This window comes from Manacus vitellinus, unplaced genomic scaffold, assembly GCF_001715985.3.
Source record: "Manacus vitellinus isolate BGI_N305 unplaced genomic scaffold, ASM171598v3 scaffold_49_pilon, whole genome shotgun sequence".
Lineage (NCBI taxonomy): Eukaryota > Metazoa > Chordata > Aves > Passeriformes > Pipridae > Manacus > Manacus vitellinus.
The window spans coordinates 399,949-420,531 of NW_021940603.1; the positions used below are offsets into that span (position 1 = coordinate 399,949).

General features: G+C 47.1%; 1 protein-coding gene across 2 annotated transcripts in view; it reads left to right on the forward strand.

Annotated features, from left to right (window-relative positions):
* VPS8 (VPS8 subunit of CORVET complex) overlaps positions 1–20,583 on the forward strand; it is a 63,893-nt gene that overhangs the window by 17,670 nt on the left and 25,640 nt on the right. Inside the window, exons 15-32 of one of the 2 annotated variants that reach the window (XM_029962670.1) lie at positions 1,606–1,675; positions 2,797–2,843; positions 3,487–3,576; positions 3,912–3,958; positions 4,418–4,640; positions 5,468–5,557; positions 6,338–6,389; positions 6,668–6,710; positions 7,420–7,492; positions 9,354–9,473; positions 10,028–10,099; positions 12,615–12,734; positions 13,641–13,697; positions 14,073–14,155; positions 15,433–15,517; positions 16,542–16,640; positions 19,137–19,226; positions 19,634–19,680. In XM_029962670.1, coding sequence (XP_029818530.1) covers positions 1,606–1,675; positions 2,797–2,843; positions 3,487–3,576; positions 3,912–3,958; positions 4,418–4,640; positions 5,468–5,557; positions 6,338–6,389; positions 6,668–6,710; positions 7,420–7,492; positions 9,354–9,473; positions 10,028–10,099; positions 12,615–12,734; positions 13,641–13,697; positions 14,073–14,155; positions 15,433–15,517; positions 16,542–16,640; positions 19,137–19,226; positions 19,634–19,680 — 1,508 coding nt within the window. Of the gene's footprint in view, positions 1–1,605; positions 1,697–2,796; positions 2,844–3,486; positions 3,577–3,911; positions 3,959–4,417; positions 4,641–5,467; positions 5,558–6,337; positions 6,390–6,667; positions 6,711–7,419; positions 7,493–9,353; positions 9,474–10,027; positions 10,100–12,614; positions 12,735–13,640; positions 13,698–14,072; positions 14,156–15,432; positions 15,518–16,541; positions 16,641–19,136; positions 19,227–19,633; positions 19,681–20,583 lie in introns of both variants that reach the window. The other variant, XM_029962669.1, reaches the window with a different exon arrangement.

Sequence of the window (20,583 nt, forward strand, 5' to 3'; positions counted from 1 at the left end):
ACAGCTTAGTAGGTTGGAATTGCTTAAGTATAGGTCCAGAGGAGGAAGGGAGCATTTGTTGAGTTCTGAGCACTGTGCTCAGGATGCCCAAGTGCCACACAGAGCCAGCACTGCGGATACCCTGATTTTGGTGGGGGACGCTGTGGGACTCCTCTTGCACGACCTTGCAGGCTGGATGGAGCCCCTGCTCTCCCAAACCAGGCACTGTGCCTTGCCAGGGGTCAGCTCCTGTTAATGAGACAGAGATAGTGCAGTGCCTGACTCGGGGAGTGTGTGGTGGTGCAACCCTTGTGTGTGCCACGTGAGCATCCAGGAGTTGAAGGAAGTCTGGTTCGCTGTATTTTATCTCCACCTACTGCAGGACCCACATCATAAAATCCATCAAAGGCTACTGAGAAAGTTCATAGTATTTTAGATCCTTGTTGGCTGAAGATTTTCTTTGGAACATCATTTCTCTGAGGACTCAAACCCTATCAGTTTCCACACTGAAGTTCTTAGTGGTCTATTCATGTCTGTCTGTTCCTGTGTGTACTTTTCACTTGAATTAAAGACCTGTTTTCCTTACTGGATCACCACTCTGCAGTATGTTTATCCAGTGTATGCATCTTCTGTCTCAGACTTAGTTTTGCAAGGCTGAGCAGAGCTCTTTCTCCTGTAAGATTACCTTCCCATTGCTTTCTTTATTCCTGCTCCCTGTTCTCTGCACCTTTAATGGAATCTGAACAGTTCAGCTCGGTTGAGTTTTTAGTTCAGCAAGTCACTTCCCTCTGCTGGTTTTGTCTCCAGCCATTCACCACTGACTTTGGTTTGGTAAACTGTGGTGACAAGCCTTTTCTTGACCCATGATTTCAGGCACAGGTTTTCCTAGAAATCAGAAGTCAATCAAGATTTATGTGCTCTGAGTCAACCCCTTTCTAAGTTCCTGTACTGTGCTGCAGTTGTGCCTCTATCATAGGGGACCTAAGAGTTGTAATTGAGTATGTGGTGATCAGGGGTGAAGGTGAGAGTTAATTCTTGCTGCAGGACAGGATGCTGGGCTGAGACTTGGAATCTCTCTTCTCTCAGACAGTACTTTAATGCTTTGACCTGACCTACCAAGGCTGGTGGTGCTCGACCTCAGGTGCTAATAATTCCTTAAGGCAGAAAATACTTGTGATGTGCCTCAGTGCTGCTGACTGTGAGCTCAGGAGAAGATAAAGGGTGGGCTGAGTACCCCTGAGTGCTGAGAGCATGGCAGAGGTGTGTGCTGGGCTCCAGGTGATGAGGCAGGGATGGGGCACAGAAGATTTCTCCTCTCTGTGTATCAGAGTCACTAATGCTGTGGGTCTCCATCCATCAAACCCCTGACCTAACATGTAACCCCCAGGGGTTTGATGTACTGGGGCCTGATATCTCTTAGGTTTTTTGAACTGTTCAGCAGAAAATATACACTTGAGAGCATCTCTTTGAGGTGCTGGCCTTTACTGCAGTGTGGTGAGAGCTTCTGAGGTGTCTTGTCCCCTTGCTGTCAGGGATTGACCCACTGCTGGGAATTGCTGATCTTACATGGGAGGAGAGGATCATCTTTTCTGTAGGACTGAGGTCCAGTGTCCCTTGTTATTTCAGAGAGTTGACCACCTTCTGAAACAAGAGCGTCTCACAGATGCCCTGGCTTTAGCTTGGTCCTTCTATGAAGGTAAAGCAAAGGCTGTAGTAGGTAAGTTTGGGTTGGTTGGTTTCTTTGTTTTTAACTGAAACCTCTAGGGAAGGTTTTAAACCTGTGCATGTACAAAAATCACTTTTTCAGGTGAATAAGAAAAAAAAAAGCAGAGTATTGAACTGAAGAAGAGAAAGTAGGATGTGCTGCTTTGGGTTTGGCAGAAGCAACAGATCAGTTTGATTTTTTTGAGTTGCAGTCCCTTTGACAGTTTGCTGATTTCAAATGAGCATCAGACTTGGTCTGTGTTGTGACTCCAATCTGCTGTCACTTTGCCATGAAGGAGGTGGATCCAGGAGGTGAACATCCAGCCTGCTAAAATATTCCTGAGGGTCATGCATGAGCTGTGGGTAGCTTTCAGTGTGATTTTCTGTCAGCTCTGCCAAGCAGGTACTTCCATTCAGGTCTCCTCTGACTATACAATGGCTGAAAGAACTGCTGGGGTTTGGCCCCGTGTTTCCTCCAAAGGAGGATGCTTTGTGAGCACTTAGCTTGTTATAAGAAATGTGTTAATTATGCCAGAAACTGCCACTTGAATGATCTGATTTGTACTGGACATGTTATTTTACAGCAAGTAACTTTTGATGGTTTTGACAGATGAGCTGCAAGTTCTCAGGATAAGATCCTGCTGTGAAATTGCTGGTGTATGAAGCTGTGTCATGTTTTAATGCACAGATATAACACAATTAACAGATAGTAATTCTTTGAATAATGAAAAACTGTCTCTTTGAGTTGACATTTCCATTATTTTCCCCTTTTAGTGCACTGCATTCAGCTGCTTTGCATCAAGACCTCCTCCAGCAATTACCCTCATGTACAGTCTTTGACAGCCCTCCATTAACTGTCCTCCCAGTGTTAAACAGCACTCAGAGCTGCTCTTGCCATTCCTGTGCTGGAACAGCCTTTAAATTGGGAGAATAAGCCTTTTGGAAGAAGAGTGGGCTAAAAGTAGAACACAAAAGTGTGTGTTTACATATCCTGACCTCACCCTCTCAAGGGCAATGGTGTTGGCATCTGAGATGGGGAGCTGTTGTATTTCTACAGGTAGCTTAGATGAGAAAAACTTCATTTTCCACCCCTCTCCCCCTCATTCTTTCCAGGCCTGACTGGGGACACAACCAAGAGGAAGGCAGTCATTGCAGACAGGGTGAGTCACTGAGCTCTTCCAACTGCATGTTCATGTGTGCTGGTGTGTGCTACCTGTGTTCCCATGAGGAATGGCTGCTGTCCTCCAGAGCTAACTCTGGAACGTGTCTGTGTGCCTCTCTTGCTAAGATTGTGAACAGGATTTTAGAAAAAACTTGGAAATGCCAAGGTGGGGATAAAATCTGCGGCATTAGGTGAAAAAACCAAACCAGAAGGTGACACTATCATCCAGGCCTGGAGATCTCTGATCCCCTCACAGTGAAGAGAAACCTTTTGTGTAGGAAACTCCAGAGTTTCCTGACCCTTGGTTGGTATGTGACCATCAGTATGTGATGTGCTGCCTCTCAGGATGGAAATTTTGCTCCATGTTTATGTGGGCATGGAGTAAACTCTTCAACTGATCCAGTTCAGTTGTTACAGGAATCTTCTTCTGGGAGGGATGTGTTTAAAATATACACTTATCACTGTACTTTGTTCCTGTGTATTTTATTTGGAGGTAACTAAGTTTTGCTGTTTAAGGTACTGGAACTTAAGCTTCGGATAAAAACATGGCTCAGGTGAGCCTTGTGCTTCAGAATGTGTTCAGCAGCCTGAAAAATCCTTAGTGTAGGATCTGAATTAATGTTTTGTTTCTTGTAATTCAGATGGTTGAAATCCTTCTCCATTACGCTGATCGGACTTTGAAGAAATGTCCTGACCAAGGGAAAATCCAGGTTATGGAGCAGCACTTTCAGGTATGGTGCTCCAGAGAACTCTTGTATGAATCTTTTGGTTTTGTTTTTTTTTTTAATCAAACTTTGCTTTGCTCCAAACATTACTTGTCTGTTTTTGAGAAATCTTACTGTGGTTCAGCTGAACTCTCACCTGTCGTGTGCACTCACGAAACCAGGACGTGGGTATGGCTGGGTGCCCTCTGCACAAGTGTCACCAAGTGTGACTGTGCCAGCTCCCAGCCAGTTCAGATACCTCTTTGTTTGTGCTCTGTGCTGGGCAGGCTGCAGTTTGAGCTGTGCAGGATGTGCTGCTCAGGATTTCTGTCAGCCCCTCCGTTTCTGTGTCCCTCCCGCAGGACGTGGTGCCCGTCATCGTCGATTACTGTCTCCTGCTGCAGCGCATGTGAGTCCCAGGGCACACCACCAGCCCTCCCTGTAGCCCCCCAGTGCCATCCCCATGACATCACATGGATTAGAGGAATCCCATCCCATCACTTCATATCATCTCGCATCATGGTGTAGAGGAATGCTTAAAAACTGGTACTAAAGTCAGGGGACTCAGAGTATCTCTTAAATTTTCATTGATGTGTTAAAGAAGAAAAGTAGCTTCAAACCAAGAACCTGCCTTGATAGATTTTCCTGTCATCATCATCCCTTCCCCTCTAACAGCGCTTTTGTTGCTGCAACATCCAGAGCTGATTTATCCTGTAACTTGTCCCAGTGCAGGAGCTGAACAGGGCACTCAGTTCCTGAGCCTGGGGAATACAGAGGAAATGGAGTTTAATTTAGAGCCCTCAGACTGTAGATAAGTAATGAGATTTTAATAAGATTATTTGATAACTAAACTCTTCTTTCCTCCTAGGGATCTATTATTTAACCAGATATATGATAAGATGAGCGAGAATTCTGTAGCCAAAGGCATCTTTCTGGAGTGCTTGGAGCCATATATCTTAAGTGATAAGCTGATGGGAATCACAGCTCAGGTGATGAAAGACTTGCTGCTTCACTTCCAAGACAAGAACAGGTTGGAAAACTTGGAAGCCTGCATTGTGCATATGGATATCACCAGCTTAGATATCCAGCAGGTGAGTGGTTGTGCTGCACACTGTATTGAGTTCCTCTGAATAAATCAACATCTTGTGCTTTTAAGCACAGCATAACATGTGGGAAACAAGGTGTCACCTTTCCACAGACAAGACTTAGGTAGTGCAAACTGTTCGTGCCTTTTGGTCACTAATTTGTAACAGAGCTCAGCCCTGTGCCCCTGGGATCAAATTCAGTGCACTGGGAATTATTTAGTGTGGCTGTGTTTTGCTCCCCCTGTTTGTGACTTGGTGTAGGTCAATGCATCAGCAGCTGAGCGTGTTGGAAAATTCTAGTCCTTCAGGATTAGGCTGACATTCCCAATCAGCCTTTTCCATTTTGAGTACCTTGCCTGACATCAGAGGCTGAAGAGGCACAAAAAACTGGGTTGTATTTGTCAGCTTGGTGCCTGCCAGCCTGCTTTGCTCTTGCACAACAAAGTTAGTGGAGCAAGGAGGTGTTCCTGCTCAGTAATCTTGCTTTCCAGTGCCATGACTTTCCATTTCAAGGATGGAAACTCATTGTTTTGATTCACTAGCCCAACAACAAGGCAAACTAGTGCAATCAAGAGATTTGAAGAACTGATTTTTTATTTATTTGTTCTTTAACCTCATATGAGCGTTAGAATCTCAACAGTTCAATTCCATGCTTGCTGCCCGAGCAGTAGGCTGGACACTCCCTTTGGGGATTTGGGGTCCCTGCAGAGACTAGTTCTGCAAGTGGAAAGTCTCATTTTGCTTTGAGTGGTACTGTTGGATGATGGCAATGGGGAATGAGGGAGCAGTGAGCTGAGAGCAGCTGGGTATCTGCACTGTGCTTTGCTCTGCAGGTCGTTCTCCTGTGCTGGGAGAACCGTCTGTATGATGCCATGATCTATGTGTACAACAGTGGGATGAACGACTTCATCAGCCCCATGGAGGTAGGAGAGCTGCTGGGTGCAGGGAGGTGTTATTGGGGTGTTCATTCATACATTCCTCCTGAGAAACAGCAGCTCAAACCCAAAACTTTATCTTCTCATTCCGTGTGTTCTGTGTTCTTGCCCTCTTCCATTTCAAGGGAAATCCTGTGCTTCACTTTGGAAGCACTGCTGGTGTTTTCTGAGTAGTGCTGAAACAAAGAGCTGGGGCCATTTGAATGTGAAAATCTTCAATGCCCAGTTTTTAGCAGCTGTAATCTCATTTGATTTTTCTCAGGAAAGAAACTCTTACTTGTTCATGATTTGAAAAAGAACTTCCGGAAACCAAGCACTAGTTGTATGACTACAAAAAACTCTTCTGCTTTCTACAACTAAGTGCTTAGAAAATTCCTCATTCTACACACCCAAACTGAAGGCTCTGGTGATGCTGCTGGGTGGGCTGAAGGTTTGCACAATCTCTGCTGGCAGGAGATGCAGGAACAGGACATGGGGGGGTGGGTTATACTCGTACTGTTACTTCTGGGACTGCTGAACGTTGCTTTTTCTTAGTGTGGCCTGTGCTCAGGGTTAGATCTGGTTGAATGAAGGCTGTTTTTTCATAACATCAGCTGGGAAAAGCATCCTTTTGCCATGTCTTGGAGTTCTCTGTGCCTTTTAATTAAAAGACATGGTGATAGAGAGTTTCTGTGGGAAAACACCCGTTGATCTCTGCTTTAAAACCACACAGGTTCTTTGCTTTGAGCTTTTCCAGCTACTTGAGCACTGCCTTTTTTCTTGTTACAGAAACTGTTCAAAGTCATTGCTCCTCCACTGAATGCTGGGAAGTCTCTCACAGGTACAGAATTCTTTTCCTTTGAGGGTGTCTGTTTTTTATTTGATGTTTTGAATATTCCTAGTCACTTCCAACAGAGATGCAAAAAGGGAATGCATACCTAGTGTAAGGGTCTTGGAGAACAGAAGAGTCTTCTGGTACTGTTTGCTGTGTGGGAAGCTGCTCAGCTTTCTGTGGGATAAACTCTGCGTGCAGATGAGATGTTTTGCCAACAGCTGAGAGAAGACTTGCATCTATCTTGTCTTGTGAAGAAAAGGTGACAAATAATTTCTGTTTTGTAGATGAGCAGGTGATAATGGGCAACAAGCTGCTTGTGTATATAAGGTAAGGCCATTCGGGGAGTGGGTGAGGTGCTGCCTAGTTGTGGCACCAGACTTTAAACTTGCTACATTTAAATTTGCTAAACTCTTATGCTGTAGTTGCAGAATCTTATAGGGAGGGTGTGTAAAACAGCAGTGGGTCCTCACTGCAGCTGACTTAAATTTGCAGTGCCTTCTTGTTGCACCTGGTGTGAGGGGATAGGCAGGATCAAGCTGGAGGCAGAGCTCGGGTTACTGCTGATATGCCAGCCCCATGTTTTTAGCTTCAGAATGGGGTTAGAGGCACTCTAGTCCTGGGTGTGACATGCTGCTCCTGGAGCAAGGAGGCCTCCACAGCCTGAGCAGCTGTTTTGGCCCTGCTGCCCTGCCTTTTGGGATGGCTCTGCTCAGTTGCTCCTTGCTGTGTTGCCTGTCATTTGCAGCAGGTTGCTCCTAAAATTCAAAAGTAAAGAACTCTGTGAGAAATCCTGAGCTTCCCCAGCACTTTTCTGCTGTGAAATGACACCTCAGATGCAAATAATTGCAGTGTGTTGGCTCAGTGTATATTAACAGCAGTGCTGCCTGCAGTGCTTGCTTTCATGATCTAGAAAATAAATTGGTTTGCCCTGTTTTAAGATTAATCTAGAAACTAACTCAGAAAATAAAAAATCAGTTCCCCTCAATCTGTTTAATGTCTGGACATGTTAAAATGCCTTTCCCCTCCTTTTCTGTAGCTGCTGCTTGGCAGGCCGTGCATATCCATTGGGAGATATTCCTGAAGATCTGGTACCTCTGGTGAAAAATCAGGTGAGAAACCTTTTGGAAGGCAACTTTCCCATATGAGGTTTTTGCAAGAAGCTGCATATGTCTTATTTCATGGGTCTTTGAGGCAAAACCATCATCAGTCTAATAGCTGCATCCTTGTTATATGAGTGTATCCTCCTGTAAATACCAAATTAGTTTTTAAAGAATGAAATCAAACAGTTGTTGCAGTCTGAACATTTAAACTTAATATTCTTCTTTCAACTGTAGATTGGGGTGTGGGAACGTAGAGTTCTTGATGATTGGGTTTATTTTATTCTTTACCACAAAGTTACCAGTAATTTGTAGCTCCCTCTTCTTCCTAAACTTGACTATGATGTGTCAAACAGGTGAGGATCTTCCCTGTTTTCAAATGCACATAACACAGGGATTAACAGTGGGTGGAAATGTCTCTCTAAGCAGCTCTTGGTCGTAGGTTTCTCTGAGGCTTTTGACTCGTTTGGAGTCATCTCAGACAATTTCTTAAAAGAGAGGATGCTCCCTATCATCCCTCTGTGCTCGTAAAAGCTTTTCCAGAGTTTCTGTCCACTTTTACCACAAAAATCTGTTGGGGTTTCTATCGTTTCCCTTCGGTTTCAGGCTTTCAGTAGGAGGAGGCACACTGTGTTTTGCACTTTCTCTTTGCAGTACAATGGCACAGGTATTTTTTGGCTGTGGGGCAGGTTTGTGTTTGTGTGGGTTTTTTGTGTTTGGTTTGGTTTTTTTTCCTCTAATCCAGAGCTGATGGCTCTGGGTTACTACAGACCCTTTCCTCAGAGGCTGTGCAAACTTCACTGTCCTTTGCTGTTTCCCTCTCCCAAGGTTGTCTGGTTGTCTCCTGCACACCTCTGAGCTGGAAGCAGAGCCCAGGCAGCAGCAGCAGCTCTGGGAGGAGCCCTCAGCCCCTCCTTTCTGTGAGCCCTGAGGGCTGGGCTGCAGTAACACCTTTCTGTCTGCTGGGTTGGGTTTGTTTCCTGAAGCATTCCCAGCTGGCAGGTGGATATCAGGATCAAGGAAACCAACAGGGAAGGTGTGGGTCCCAAAGTCAAGCTGCTAATTCCTGCTGGCTTCACTGTCACTGTGGTGACAGGGAAAATAGCTCAGGATAGGAGTAAATGAGGGCAGGTGGTGTTTGGTGAGAGTGGCTGGGAGAGCACATTGCCTGTCAGGTGTCCGTGGGATCCCAGTGTGTATCTCACACATATTCCCAAGTGCCAGCCTGGAGCAGTCTGCTCCCTCCCTGCTGGCAGCCAGCTCTGGGTGAGGCTGTTCTGGCACCTGGAGCTGTCACTGCCCTGTTGGTTCCCTGGGAGGGTCTGGGCACCTCTGGCAGTGGCTCAGTAAAGGGAGTTTCCTTTATTTTGGAAGACAACCTCGAATTTCAGGAACTGCAAAGTCAGTGGAGGAGACAGAGAATTGAATAGCACCTCAAAGTCAGTCTTTGCAGTGCCAAAAGCTTTGTGCCTCAAAGTGAGGGGGCAGAGTGACTGGCTCTTCCCAAGGGAACTGCTGACAAGGAGAGCTGTGCCCTGGATAAGGAGGAGTTGCACAGCTTCTCAGGAAAGCTGCCAGGAAGGGGAGGGAGTTTTCTAATTTCACACACTTCCATCTGCAAATATAAATAAGCCTTATTTTTTGTTTGATCTTGAATTTTGATTGATCTTAAATTGGTCTGTGAATCTGAGGGAGGGGGAATTTTTTTCCTGCTGACAAGCAGCAGAAAACATCACTCCAGCAGGAACCCTGATGGGCTCCCAAGGGCCTTTAAAGCCTCAGTGCAAGGCAGGTAACAATGCTGCCTTCCCATGCACTTGTGCTGCCAGTGTGTGAAATCCACAGGGAAGGTGTGTTGGAATTCTCCTGGCAGGTGTTTGAGTTCCTCATCCGGCTGCACTCGGCGGAGGGCTCCGTGGATGAGGAGGTGTATCCCTATGTCCGGACCCTGCTGCACTTCGACACCCGGGAGTTCCTCAATGTCCTGGCTCTGGTAAGAGACCTCTGACCCCCAGGGGAAAATGCAATGCCAACTCTTCCATCACATGGTGCACCACCTGTGGCATTCCTGTTAGTGACTTCATGCCTGGCTCGGGGCAGGAACAGCTTTGATGCATGTTCTATGAGGTGTTCTGTTGGGGGAATCACAGTAGTCTTTTATGTCCTTAAATATAAATTGATGAACGTGACATTACACACTGAAGGCTCTGGTAGCAGAGATCATCTTTAAAGCACAGGTAAAACAAGAATAATGGGTTTGTAAAGAGTGTTCTAGTACCTACTTCTTTCTCCTGCACAGAGATCTGCTTTTCTACCTTTCCAGATTTCTTGAGTTTCCTCTGTCTGTTTGGACCTGTTACTTTTACCTGAATATGTAAATACCATTTTGGTAGTTACAAAAGACCAAATTATACCTTGGAACCTGCTGCCTAGGGATATGCAGAGGAAGGACTTCACAGCATTGTCAGCTTTGTGATGTGGCTGCTTTGTGTTTGCTGGTGTTCTGAGAGCATTCTGCTCAAGGTGTCAGTGTTTTGCCTCCTGCAGACTTTTGAAGACTTTAAGAATGACAAGCAAGCTGTGGAATATCAACAGAGAATTGTGGACATTCTTCTGAAGGTGAGTGTGCCTGAAAATGAAGCTCTGTGTTTGCATCTGGCTGATTGTACAGCACTGTGCAGTAAAGCCTGTTAGCTGGGTGAGGTGTTTGCAGTCCTGCCCTGGCTGGCACCTCTGGGAAAGTGATGGGCAGGAGCATGGATTCACCTCAGCCAAGGGTGTCATTTGGATATTTGGAAGTGATGATTCATGCATGTTAAATATGGTGACAGAGAGGTCTCCTTTCCTGTCTGTGATTTCTCCTGGGTTGTACTTTGTTGTCAGATCTCTCCTCTTTGCACTGTTAAGTTTGTTTTTATCTGCTTCTCACGGAATCCACTCCCCTATTCCTTCTGAGCAGGGGTATAAAGGTCCCAGGAATCCTGTGCTTGGCAGGGTGCCAATGCTTTCCTGCTAAATCCCTGCTCCCCATGTCTGTGAGTGCTGTTTGGGAGGGAGCACTCCCAGAATGACAGGCCTATCTTCAGTAAATGGGAGAGAAGAGGAATGTCAGAGTTCTCAGCCTGGTGCTCCAGAAATCACTGTCATGTGCAGCCCCTGCTCACAATGGATGTTCCATGAAAAGCTCTCCCTGCCAAGCGCCTTCTCCTTCCCTGCAGAGCTGTCAGCACTAATGAGGGACTCCACTTGGAGGGGTTTATGGCTGAACATAGCACAAGTAGCATTTTCCCATCAGTGTCGAGGGCACAGGGAGTGCCTGGGGTGGCAGAGCTGCAGTGGGTGGGACAGTTCCCCTTGGGGGGTTTTGTGGGCCGAGCAGGATGGGCTGGCAGGGGGCTGTCCCCCCTGGGCTGGCTCAGCCCCTGCTCTGCTGTGCCCTGAGCTGCTGGCAGCAGGAGATGGCACTGTCCTGAGCTGCTGGCAGCAGGAGATGGCACTGCAGCTGTGCTCCAGAGGTGCTGGGGGTGTGTTCCATGGCACCAGCCCCGCTCTGTGCTCCACCACCACAGAATTCACCCTGCTCTTGGAGGGGAGAGGGGTGCTGCAGCACTGCATCTTCAGTCAAACAGTTTGGTGTTAGTTCCTTGGTCTGGAATCTGCCCTCCTTTTGGATAAAAATAAAAAAAAAAAATCTTGGAGCTTTTAATTTAAATTTGTCATTGGCAAAAAAACCCCTGCCTAGTTAATAGCTGCACTTCCAAAACAGTTTGGTCAACACAGACACTCTGCTAATACTGATCTGAGCTTTGCCAAATAAATGGTGTTTTAGCAAGTCCTTGTGGCTGGCCTGCAGCCTCTGTGGAGTTGCTCTTTCAGGGATACAGTATTTTCACCTGCACATCGGCTGATGAGGACCCAGCTTGTGAAAAACAAAGCTGAAATGAATCAAACACTCCAGTTGTTTTAGTGAGTCATATTTTTAGTGCTGTTAGGTAACACTGTTCTGTCAAGGCTCCTCCATGAAATGGCCTTTTTAAACAGAAAATGAAGATTGAAAAAGAATGGTTGCATTAGCTGGTGTTTGAAGCATTAGCTGGTGTTTGAAGCAGAGCTCTGCTTGATTCTTTCATGTGTCTGACCTGCCTCCCTCCACTTGTGTCACATAACCATGGGCATCTCATGGGAATCTGGGACTCTGGTCACTTCAAAAAATCAGCTGCATCCCCCCAGCTGTGACTGACTGAGGTTATAAACTGAGCTGCTCCATGTCTGGGCTTTGCTGGAGCAATTCTGAGACCTCAGCTGACAGAGTTATTCAGGTGATGGATTTCCTCCCAGCTAAACCCACTGGTCCTAGAGGGGACTCTCCAAACAGGGGCATTTCACTCTCCCTTAGTGTTCAGGATTTTTTAGAAGTCTGAGACACCAAGTCAGGACACATCATGCTAGTTTTTTATGTGCCAGACAAGTGACAAGCACTTCTTGAATTTCAAATCTCCTTTGTAGTGACTCTCAGATATTTCCTTTTACTGTAATTTCAAGTCAGCACAGCCACAAATTTCTCAAAATATTAATAGACTAACAGCTAATTTAATGTGGGAAAAGCTTTTCCCCAAACCTGCAGCCATTTCTTAGCCATTAGAGCACTTCTCTGCCCACCACAACTGAAGTGGTGAGTGCCTGGGGCTTGAAGTGAAATGTATCTTTTTTTTCTCCTACAATAATTATATTTTTACTCACGTGACAACATTTCTCTGTTCAGAAGCCCTATTATGTGTCCAGAGATCAGCACAGGCTGCAGAGATGGAGATAAATGTGAGTTTGGAGCCCCTTCACACCCCAAACCCAGGAACGTGCAAGAAGTTTATGGCAGGGAGGTGGAGTCAATTCAGCTTGAGGACAGAGGTGCTTTAGCAAGGGCACATCCACTGTCTGTGTCTTCAGGTGACTTATGTTTTCACCTTCTGGATGGACTCACACAGGAGGTGGTGTGGATGTCTGGGGTAGGAGGAGACACGATGGCTGTACAGGGATTTCTTGTTGCTTTCCCAATTTTTGATGCCTTTCCCAAAGGCAGCTGCAGAATCAACCATTCGTGGGTTTATTTTTCCCTTTTCTCTCCGCTGCTCCTCAGGTCATGGTGGAGAACTCTGACTTCACCCCATCACAGGTTGGCTGTCTCTTCACCTTCCTGGCCCGTCAGCTTGCCAAGCCCAACAATACCTTGTTTGTCAACAGGACACTTTTTGACCAGGCAAGTATCCTGTGTGTGTGTGACATTCCAAGCAGTGGGCTCTGTGTTTTAGCTTGGCTGGAACTGTGGGAGAAAGAGGGTCAGGTCCTAGGAAGTGTCCAAGGCCAGGTTGGATGGGGCTTGGTCTTTTAAGGTCCTTTCCAACCCAAACCATCCTGGGGTTCTATAAGGGGTGTCAAATAAATGACATTAGTGAGGTCATAGAGCATGTTTATGTAGCTGGTAGTTTTTAGTTTGTGTAGCCACTACCCTTCTCTGCTGTTGGGAATAGTCTGAGATGCACCAATGGATGCCTGAAGCTTGCATGGGTTAAGTTTATATCCTAGATGAAGTCTCAGAAATTCCTGGGACTGGGGAAGAGGTGTCATTGGCTACAGCAGCTGTATTATGATAACATGGATATATAGACACTAATAAAAAACAAATTACAAAATATGTGTCCTTTGTTGTAATTAAAGACTAAAGAACTCTGTGGAGGCTGAACGGCTTTGGATTAAACCCTTTAATTCCAGATATATTAAATGTTCTGAATTGCATGATTTCCTGTTTGTCTGGCTGAGATGGCACAGGCCAGGAGAGAAATCAGGAGGGTCAGTGTAGTGATTGCAGCTGTTTGGTGTTTAGTTCAAGGCAGGACCACGGGGTTCCATGAGCTCTTCTGCATTCCTGGGGATCCCCAAAGTTTGGTTCTAGATCCTGGTGCAGAGTCACGTGTTTCCCCCCTGGAGTCCTTGGTTACTCCAGTATTCCCAGTTTAGGCACGAGACCAGGTAGGGAGTACGCTCAGATTGTCCCGCTGTGTCGTGTTGCTGTTGCCTGTGCTGATGCTCAGGATCTGCTCTGAGGTTTGTGCTCCCAGCTGGGCTGTCCAGGCCTGACTCACCCCACCTTGTGCCCCTGGTGCAGGTCCTGGAGTTCCTGTGCAGTCCGGATGACGACTCCCGCCATTCCGAGAGGCAGCAGGTAACGGCCTTCAGGGGAACACTCCTGGAGCGCCAGGGAAGGCCGGGCTGGGGAGCAGGGTTTGGCCTCGGGGAGCACGTGTTGGCTGAAGGTGATGTGCCAGAGACACCAGCATGGAAGAACTGGGCAGTGCTGTGCACAGCAGGAGGGAAGGGTCCTGCCCCAGCATTCCTGCAGGAGAGCCCTGGCAGCAGCAGGAGCAGAGGCAGAGAAGTTCTGGATAAGCCCATGGCCTTCGCAGTTAATGGACAATCAATTAAAAAGTCAGGAAGATAAGCCCTGTGTTAATACCAAGAGCAGAAGCAGAGTACTTGTAATGGCACTGGCTGTCCAGCTGCTGCTGCCCTATAAATAACTGGTGTCCAATCTCTGCAGGTCCTGCTGGAGCTGCTCCAGGCAGGAGGGATAGTGCAGTTTGAGGAGAGCCGTCTTATCCAAATGGCAGAGAAAGCTGAGTTGTAAGTTGCTTTACACATTATGTAAATGCTGCCTTTAGATCTTGTGTGTGATATTTAAATACTCCCTTTAAATCTCCTCCACAGCTTTTTTTTCCCCTCCACGTTTCTTGTTCCTCCCGTGCAGCTGTGTTTGGGATGGTTTTCCCTGTGCATTCACATTCCCATGCTTCATTTGAGACAGTCACGTTTTGTCCCAGTCGTTCTGTCTGTCCTGGGTGTTCTTACAGAAAGCATTGTTGAGAAAGGAGGGGGTGGAGCTGTGGAAACCCTTCAGGAGAAGCCCTGTGGGAGTTGATGAGTTTTGGCATTCCCTGTCCCAGAGCCCTGGCTTTGTGCAGGGGTATAGTTGGATACTAGAATGCTCTGCCACTGGCAGATGGAGGTGACTCGTTGGGATGAGACCCACAGGTGGATTTAAAAGCACGATGGGGTCTGGAGCCACCCCCGTGGTACTTGTTTTAGAAGTGAGTAGGAGAGACAAAAACAGTGTCTGGAAAGGCTAAAAATTTCCAGCATCTCCTTTAGATGCTTTATGATTCCAGAAAAAGTCTGTCATGCCTGAAAAGAACCAGCCAGGGAGGCACCTTCAGCCATTGTGAGTTTGGGTGTTACATGAATGAATCCACTGTGCTACAAAGGACCACAGGGATGGGATGCAGTGGTGGGGGCTGCCATGCCTGTGTCCTAAAAGGAGTGACTCCATCCAATTTTTCAATAAATATATTTTTTTTGTGTTTTCTTCAGAGAATTTGACAGCCAGACCCCCCCCCAGCTCAGCCACTTCCATCAGAGCTAACAGAGCTGTAGTGTAATATTATTTATCAAACTTTTCATTTGTTTTGCCTCAGTTACATCTGTTTTTATCCAAAGCCTCAAAATATTGAAGCTGTTTGTTAAAATTTGAAGGTAGGAAGCTGTGTTATGACACACTGTTGAGTCATGTTCAGCGAGTTTCTTCAGATGAGTTCTGTGGATTGGGCTACCTTAGAGCAGAGTGCTGTGGGAATAATTCTACTGACAGCAGAACCTGTGAAACCTGATTTCATTGAGGATTTTTGTCCTCTGTCCCTTGTCTCTCACCTCAGTAACTCCAGTTTTCTCTGTTCTGTGATAATGTTCTCAATAAAGGCCAGCTGCCCTGGGGCTGGTACCAAATGGCATCTGTAAGCAGCCTATGTGCTGAACACCTCCATGGAAGATGCTTCCCAATGCTGCCTCCTGTTCTGCTGGCTCAGCTGAGTGGGGGTTTCCTGACATGGGAAGTTTTCTCCTTTCAGCTTCCAGATCTGTGAGTTCATGTACGAGCGGCAGCTCCGCTATGACAAAATCATCGGCTGTTACCTGCGGGACCCCATGAGAAAGGTGAGGAAATCTGCTGCTCCTGGCCCTTGTCCTCCCTGGCCCTGCAGCCTATCCTGCTGGCCAGAGTGATGGGCACAACTGCCCTGCTCTTCTGTCATAATTAACTTAAAGATGTCCTTTACAGTTGAGCTTTCTTAGTTATAGTCAAAGCTGTTTGTGTTTGTGTATTGGAGAGGAGCTGGTTTGTTTTTTTTTTTTAAACTTCAGAGTTTTCCTCTATTTTAAAATTTAATCAATGCTAGTACATAAACCCTGAGTGCAAGGTGGGATTTATTGCAGATGTGGCTAACTGCAATACTACTTGGCTTCTGCCCTCGGTCCACTCTTGTATCCCCTGCACACATCTCTCTCTGCCCTTACTGTCTCTTCACAATTACCTTCTGCTGGTGCTTGAGTTGCATATCAGCCTCAGTTTTTTTGAGGTATTCTCTTCCCTACCACCAAGAGAAGTTGGGATGAGAGTATGGCAAGTGTGAGCTCACCCCATCCTTACAAAACCACGATGCCGAATGTTGTGTGGGTGAAGGAGTTGGAACAGAGGGTTGTGACAGTGAGATGGTCAGAAACCACGGTACAGGAGAGCATCTGAGCTAAGGGCAGTGCAGGAGAGCCTGGGGCAGAGGCTGATGTCAAAGAGGGATTCAGGAATACGCTGGGAAAACTGACCTACCCCCTGGCAGGGTGCTCTTTTCTCTGCCTGTGCTCCTGGCTAGAGTGTGATGTCCTGTCCTCTTTCCCTGTGAGCAAGAGGGGGACATTTCTAATAGTGGAAGAACAATTCTCTTTGACCTCAGTGCTTAACACATTAGCATGGGGTTCCTCTTGGCTCTTTTTCCCTGGCAGTTCTTCAGGAACTGTTTAGGGACATAGAACCTCTCCTGCTGATAACTCATCCTGACTTGCTAAGGGGGGGCTACCCTGGGGCCCTGCCAAGGCTGTTAGAAAGGCTCTCCCTTAGCAAAGCCCAGTGCTGTCAGCAGTGCTGCAGAACACACTGCAGCATTTATGGCTTTGTGCCTTGCAGGAAGAAGTTTTCAACTACATTCACAACATCCTGTCCATGCCTGGCTACAGCGCTGAGGAAAAGCAGTCGGTGTGGCAGAAAGCTCTGGAGCACATAGAGGTAGGTACAGTGTATCCTGCACCCAGGGGCCCTCAGCTCCTGCTGGTTGCTCTGGGATCTGCTGGTGCTTTCCTGTGAGCACAAGTGTGCCAGTGTTTAGTCCCAGCTGTGGAGGCAGCTCTGACCTAAGGTTAGTGCTCTCATGTAAGTGCATCCCTTGGATCCAGGCTGGCTTCCTTGGTTTCCTGGTTTCCTGCTGCTCTTTGGATAATGGAGCCTTAATTGGGGGTGATGGCTCCTGAGTGCTGTGAAGCAGGGAGGGGATCCATTAGCAAGTCTTTTATCTCCAGCAGCAGCAAGGTCAGGGCATGGCCATCCCTGACCTCACAGTGGGTGGTGTCCAATTCCTCATCTTACAGTGATGGCAGCGTTCAGCCTTGGCACCCTGGCACTTCTGACCTGTGGGAAGATGGGGTCTTGGCTTCTCTCTAAGACACAGATTGCTGCTAGACCTCTCCAGCTCATCATTTTTCCCATGTCTTCAATCTCTGTCTGCTTCAGGGGATGGAGATGTGCCTCCATCCCCTGTGGGGATGTGCAGGGGGAGTGCAGGGGGAGTGTGGGGAATCCATAATACTTGTAGTTCTAGGTGGTGTCAGTCCCTTCCAGGGTGATCTGGAGATAAACCAGGAAAGTGGGGTTTGTGGTCAGTGCCACTTTTTACTTTCCCCATCATCCTAAACAGCCATAGTCCCTTGAGGTTTATCTTGAAAATAAACCCTAAGGCTTCTCTTCAGTCACAGTAGTGGTCCTTTTCTGTCCTCAGACAAGTTAATGCTAAGGAACTTCAGTTGGTTTTTTGCCCACATGTATGTTTCTGAAATTTTTCTTTTCTTACTGTTATAAAACAGTTGGTTTTGTTCAGTAAAGCAGTGTTTTCTCCTTTTTAGGCTCAGCAGGGGTCTTTGGGAAGGGTCACCAGGTACACAGTATTGATTTGAAGCAGTTGCTTCTCATTTATTTGGAAGTGTGGCTGCATGTGGAAGGGTTAGAAGCAGAAAGCTCGTATTCTGGGTTTTCTAAACTTGTATGGTGGGAAGCCTTATAGCTCAAGTTTGACAGAAGGCAAAGCCACAGGCATTTAAAAGATTTTTTTTTTCCTTCTATTGCAATAAAGAAATTGTTTAGTGTTTTTTCATGTCTGGACAGGTGTCAGTCACAGTGAATAGTTACAGGAAAGTTGCTTTTAATCCTCTGGTTCAGGTCAGTTCAAACCTGTTAAACACTGTTGCCACTGGACTGAGAAATTCCTGAGGGTCAGGTGAGGGCTTTGTTCCCTCTCTCCTGCTGGCTCTGGGAAGGGGGGAAAGGCAGTTGTCAGAAAACCTGATGAATGACTTCCTCTCCTTAGGACTGAGTTGGTGTGAAGAGTTTTGTGTTCTCTAAGGCTTTTTGGGTATTAAAATCATCAACTTCCCAAAATGCCATTTTACAAACTACCCTTCCTTCTGTTTTTTCCAGCTTCACTCTTTGTGTGATGGTGTTTTATTTTACACTTCATCTGGGCAAAGGTGCAGTCACAGCAGGGATGGACTTGGTGACTGCATAATTTGCAGATGACACTAAGCTGAGGGGGAGTCTGGATCAGCTGGAAGGCAGGAGGGCTCTGCAGAGGGACCTGGATGGGTTGGAGAGTTGGGCTGATTCCAATGGGATGAGGTTCAACAAGGCCAAGTGCCGGGTCCTGCACTTTGGCCACAACAACCCCCGGCAGCCCCCCGGGCTGGGGACAGAGTGGCTGGAGAGCAGCCAGGCAGGAAGGGAGCTGGGAGTGTGGATGGACAGGGAGCTGAACAGGAGCCAGAGTGTGCCCAGGTGGCCAAGAAGGCCAATGGATCCTGGCCTGGATCAGGAACAGTGTGGCCAACAAGGCCAGGGAAGTGATTCTTGCCCTGGACTCAGCGCTGGTGAGGCCACCCCTGGAGTGCTGTGTCCAGTTCTGGGCCCTCAGTTCAGGAAGGACATGGAGGGGCTGGAGCAGGTCCAGAGAAGAGCAACGAGGCTGGGGAAGGGACTGGAGCACAAGTGCTGTGAGGAGAGGCTGAGGGAGCTGGGGCTGTTCAGCCTGGAGAAGAGGAGGCTCAGGGGAGACCTCCTCACTCTCTGCAACTCCCTGACAGGAGAGGGGAGCCGGGGGGGGGTTGGTCTCTTTTTCCAGGCAACTCTCAGCAAGACAAGAGGGCTCGGTCCTAAACTGTGCCAGGGCAGGTTTAGGTTGGATATTAGGAAGAATTTCTTTCCAGAGAGGGCAATCAGCCCTTGGAATGGGCTGCCCAGGGAAGTGGTGGATTCTCCATCCCTGGAGGTTTTTAAGATGAGACTGGATGTGGCATCAGTGCCATGGGCTGGGAACCACAGCGGGGTTGGAGCAAGGGTTGGACTTGATGATCTCGGAGGTCCCTTCCAACCCAGCTGATTCTATGATTCTATGATATTGCCCATGGAATGAAAAGCAGGTTGTTTTTGTTGTGGTTTTGTTGTGCTTCCCTCCCAAAGGAGCTGCTGGTGCTGAGCCCAGGGAAGGCAGCTGAGCTGGCAGCCATCCACTTCAGTGAGCAGATCGAGAGCATCGTCTCCACCCTCCAGGTGAAGTGTCCCACTCCATGGACTGGGGGCTTCTGTTCTTGCTGAGATTAGGTGGTAAGTTGGTTGCTGCTGTGCCAGAAACAGAAGGAAAAAAAATGATGGCTCCTCAGCAGCAGGAATTGCTACATTTAAATGATTTGCCCTGTTTGTAGAGTTCTGACCATAAAAATGTACCATCTCAGAGCTGCTGGTTGCAACTTTTAGTTGGAGCTCGGTATGGCTTGCACTCACAGAGCAGAGTTACTGTCAGCAAATATATCCTCAGAATATTTGTGCAGGACATGCCCAAACCAGCCTCTTCAGCAGGGACCAGCTGTGAAGTGTGTTTTCTGTAATGGGTATAGGTCAGGAATCACTGCTTTATGGCACAGTATTTAGAATAATAATATTCTCCCCCTGTTGTACAGGACCAGTTCTTGCTCTTCCAGTTCCTGAGGAGTCTCCTAGATCCAAGGTATGTAGAAATTGGGACTGTTTACAAACTACAGCTTGAAAGCATGGATTAAAACCAGTTCCTTTGAAACACTGCATCAGTAGTCAGCCTAGAGGCAAGATTAGGTTAAGGAAAGGTGACTTGCCCCTCAAACTGCCCCAAGCTGAGCAGAACAGCCCTGAATTAAGTGGTCTGGGGAGTGTCCTCCAGCAGAGCCCCTGGAGCTGCCTGCCTGGGGAGTGCTGTGCTTCCAGTGTATTCCAGTGCCTCCAGTGTGCCTCCAGTGCATTCCAGTGCCTCCAGTGCATTCCAGTGCCTCCCCCACACTGGGGGGAGCTGGGAATGGCTGTGGAATGGGGACCCTGGGACTGAACCTGCCATTGCTCTTCCCAGAAACCCACTGATCCATTACTTGACCGAGGTGCCCAGGTTTAGCACAAACAGAAAAGCATTTTGGTCTGTTGACATCTTTGATTTGTCCTGTTTCAGAACTGCTGCCATATCTCACTGCAAGCTCCTCTCTTACCTACTTGCTTGCTCCATCTGCTCCTGTTCTCTCAGTTCTTCAGCACTGAGTGTTCTCTTTCTGTTGAATCAGTTTCAAATGCTACAAGACCTTGATTTTATTTATTTATTTTGTAAGACATTTGTGTATGCACAGCTCCAGTTGCTTTCAAGCAATCGTTAATGCAATTGAAGGAGGGATCCTGTTTTGTCAATTAGTTACAAACTAACTGTGCTTTAGGAGGAGGAGGAAAAGGTAATATTATCCAAGTCCAAGTGCTAATGTATTTAGTTCTTGAAGTGTAATACAAAGCATTCTTTGGAAGCTAAAAGCTGGAATTAATCACTCACTTTCTGGATTTTGTCAGATGTAAATGCAAAAAACCCCAACACACAACACCGAAACCCAAAGACATGTTT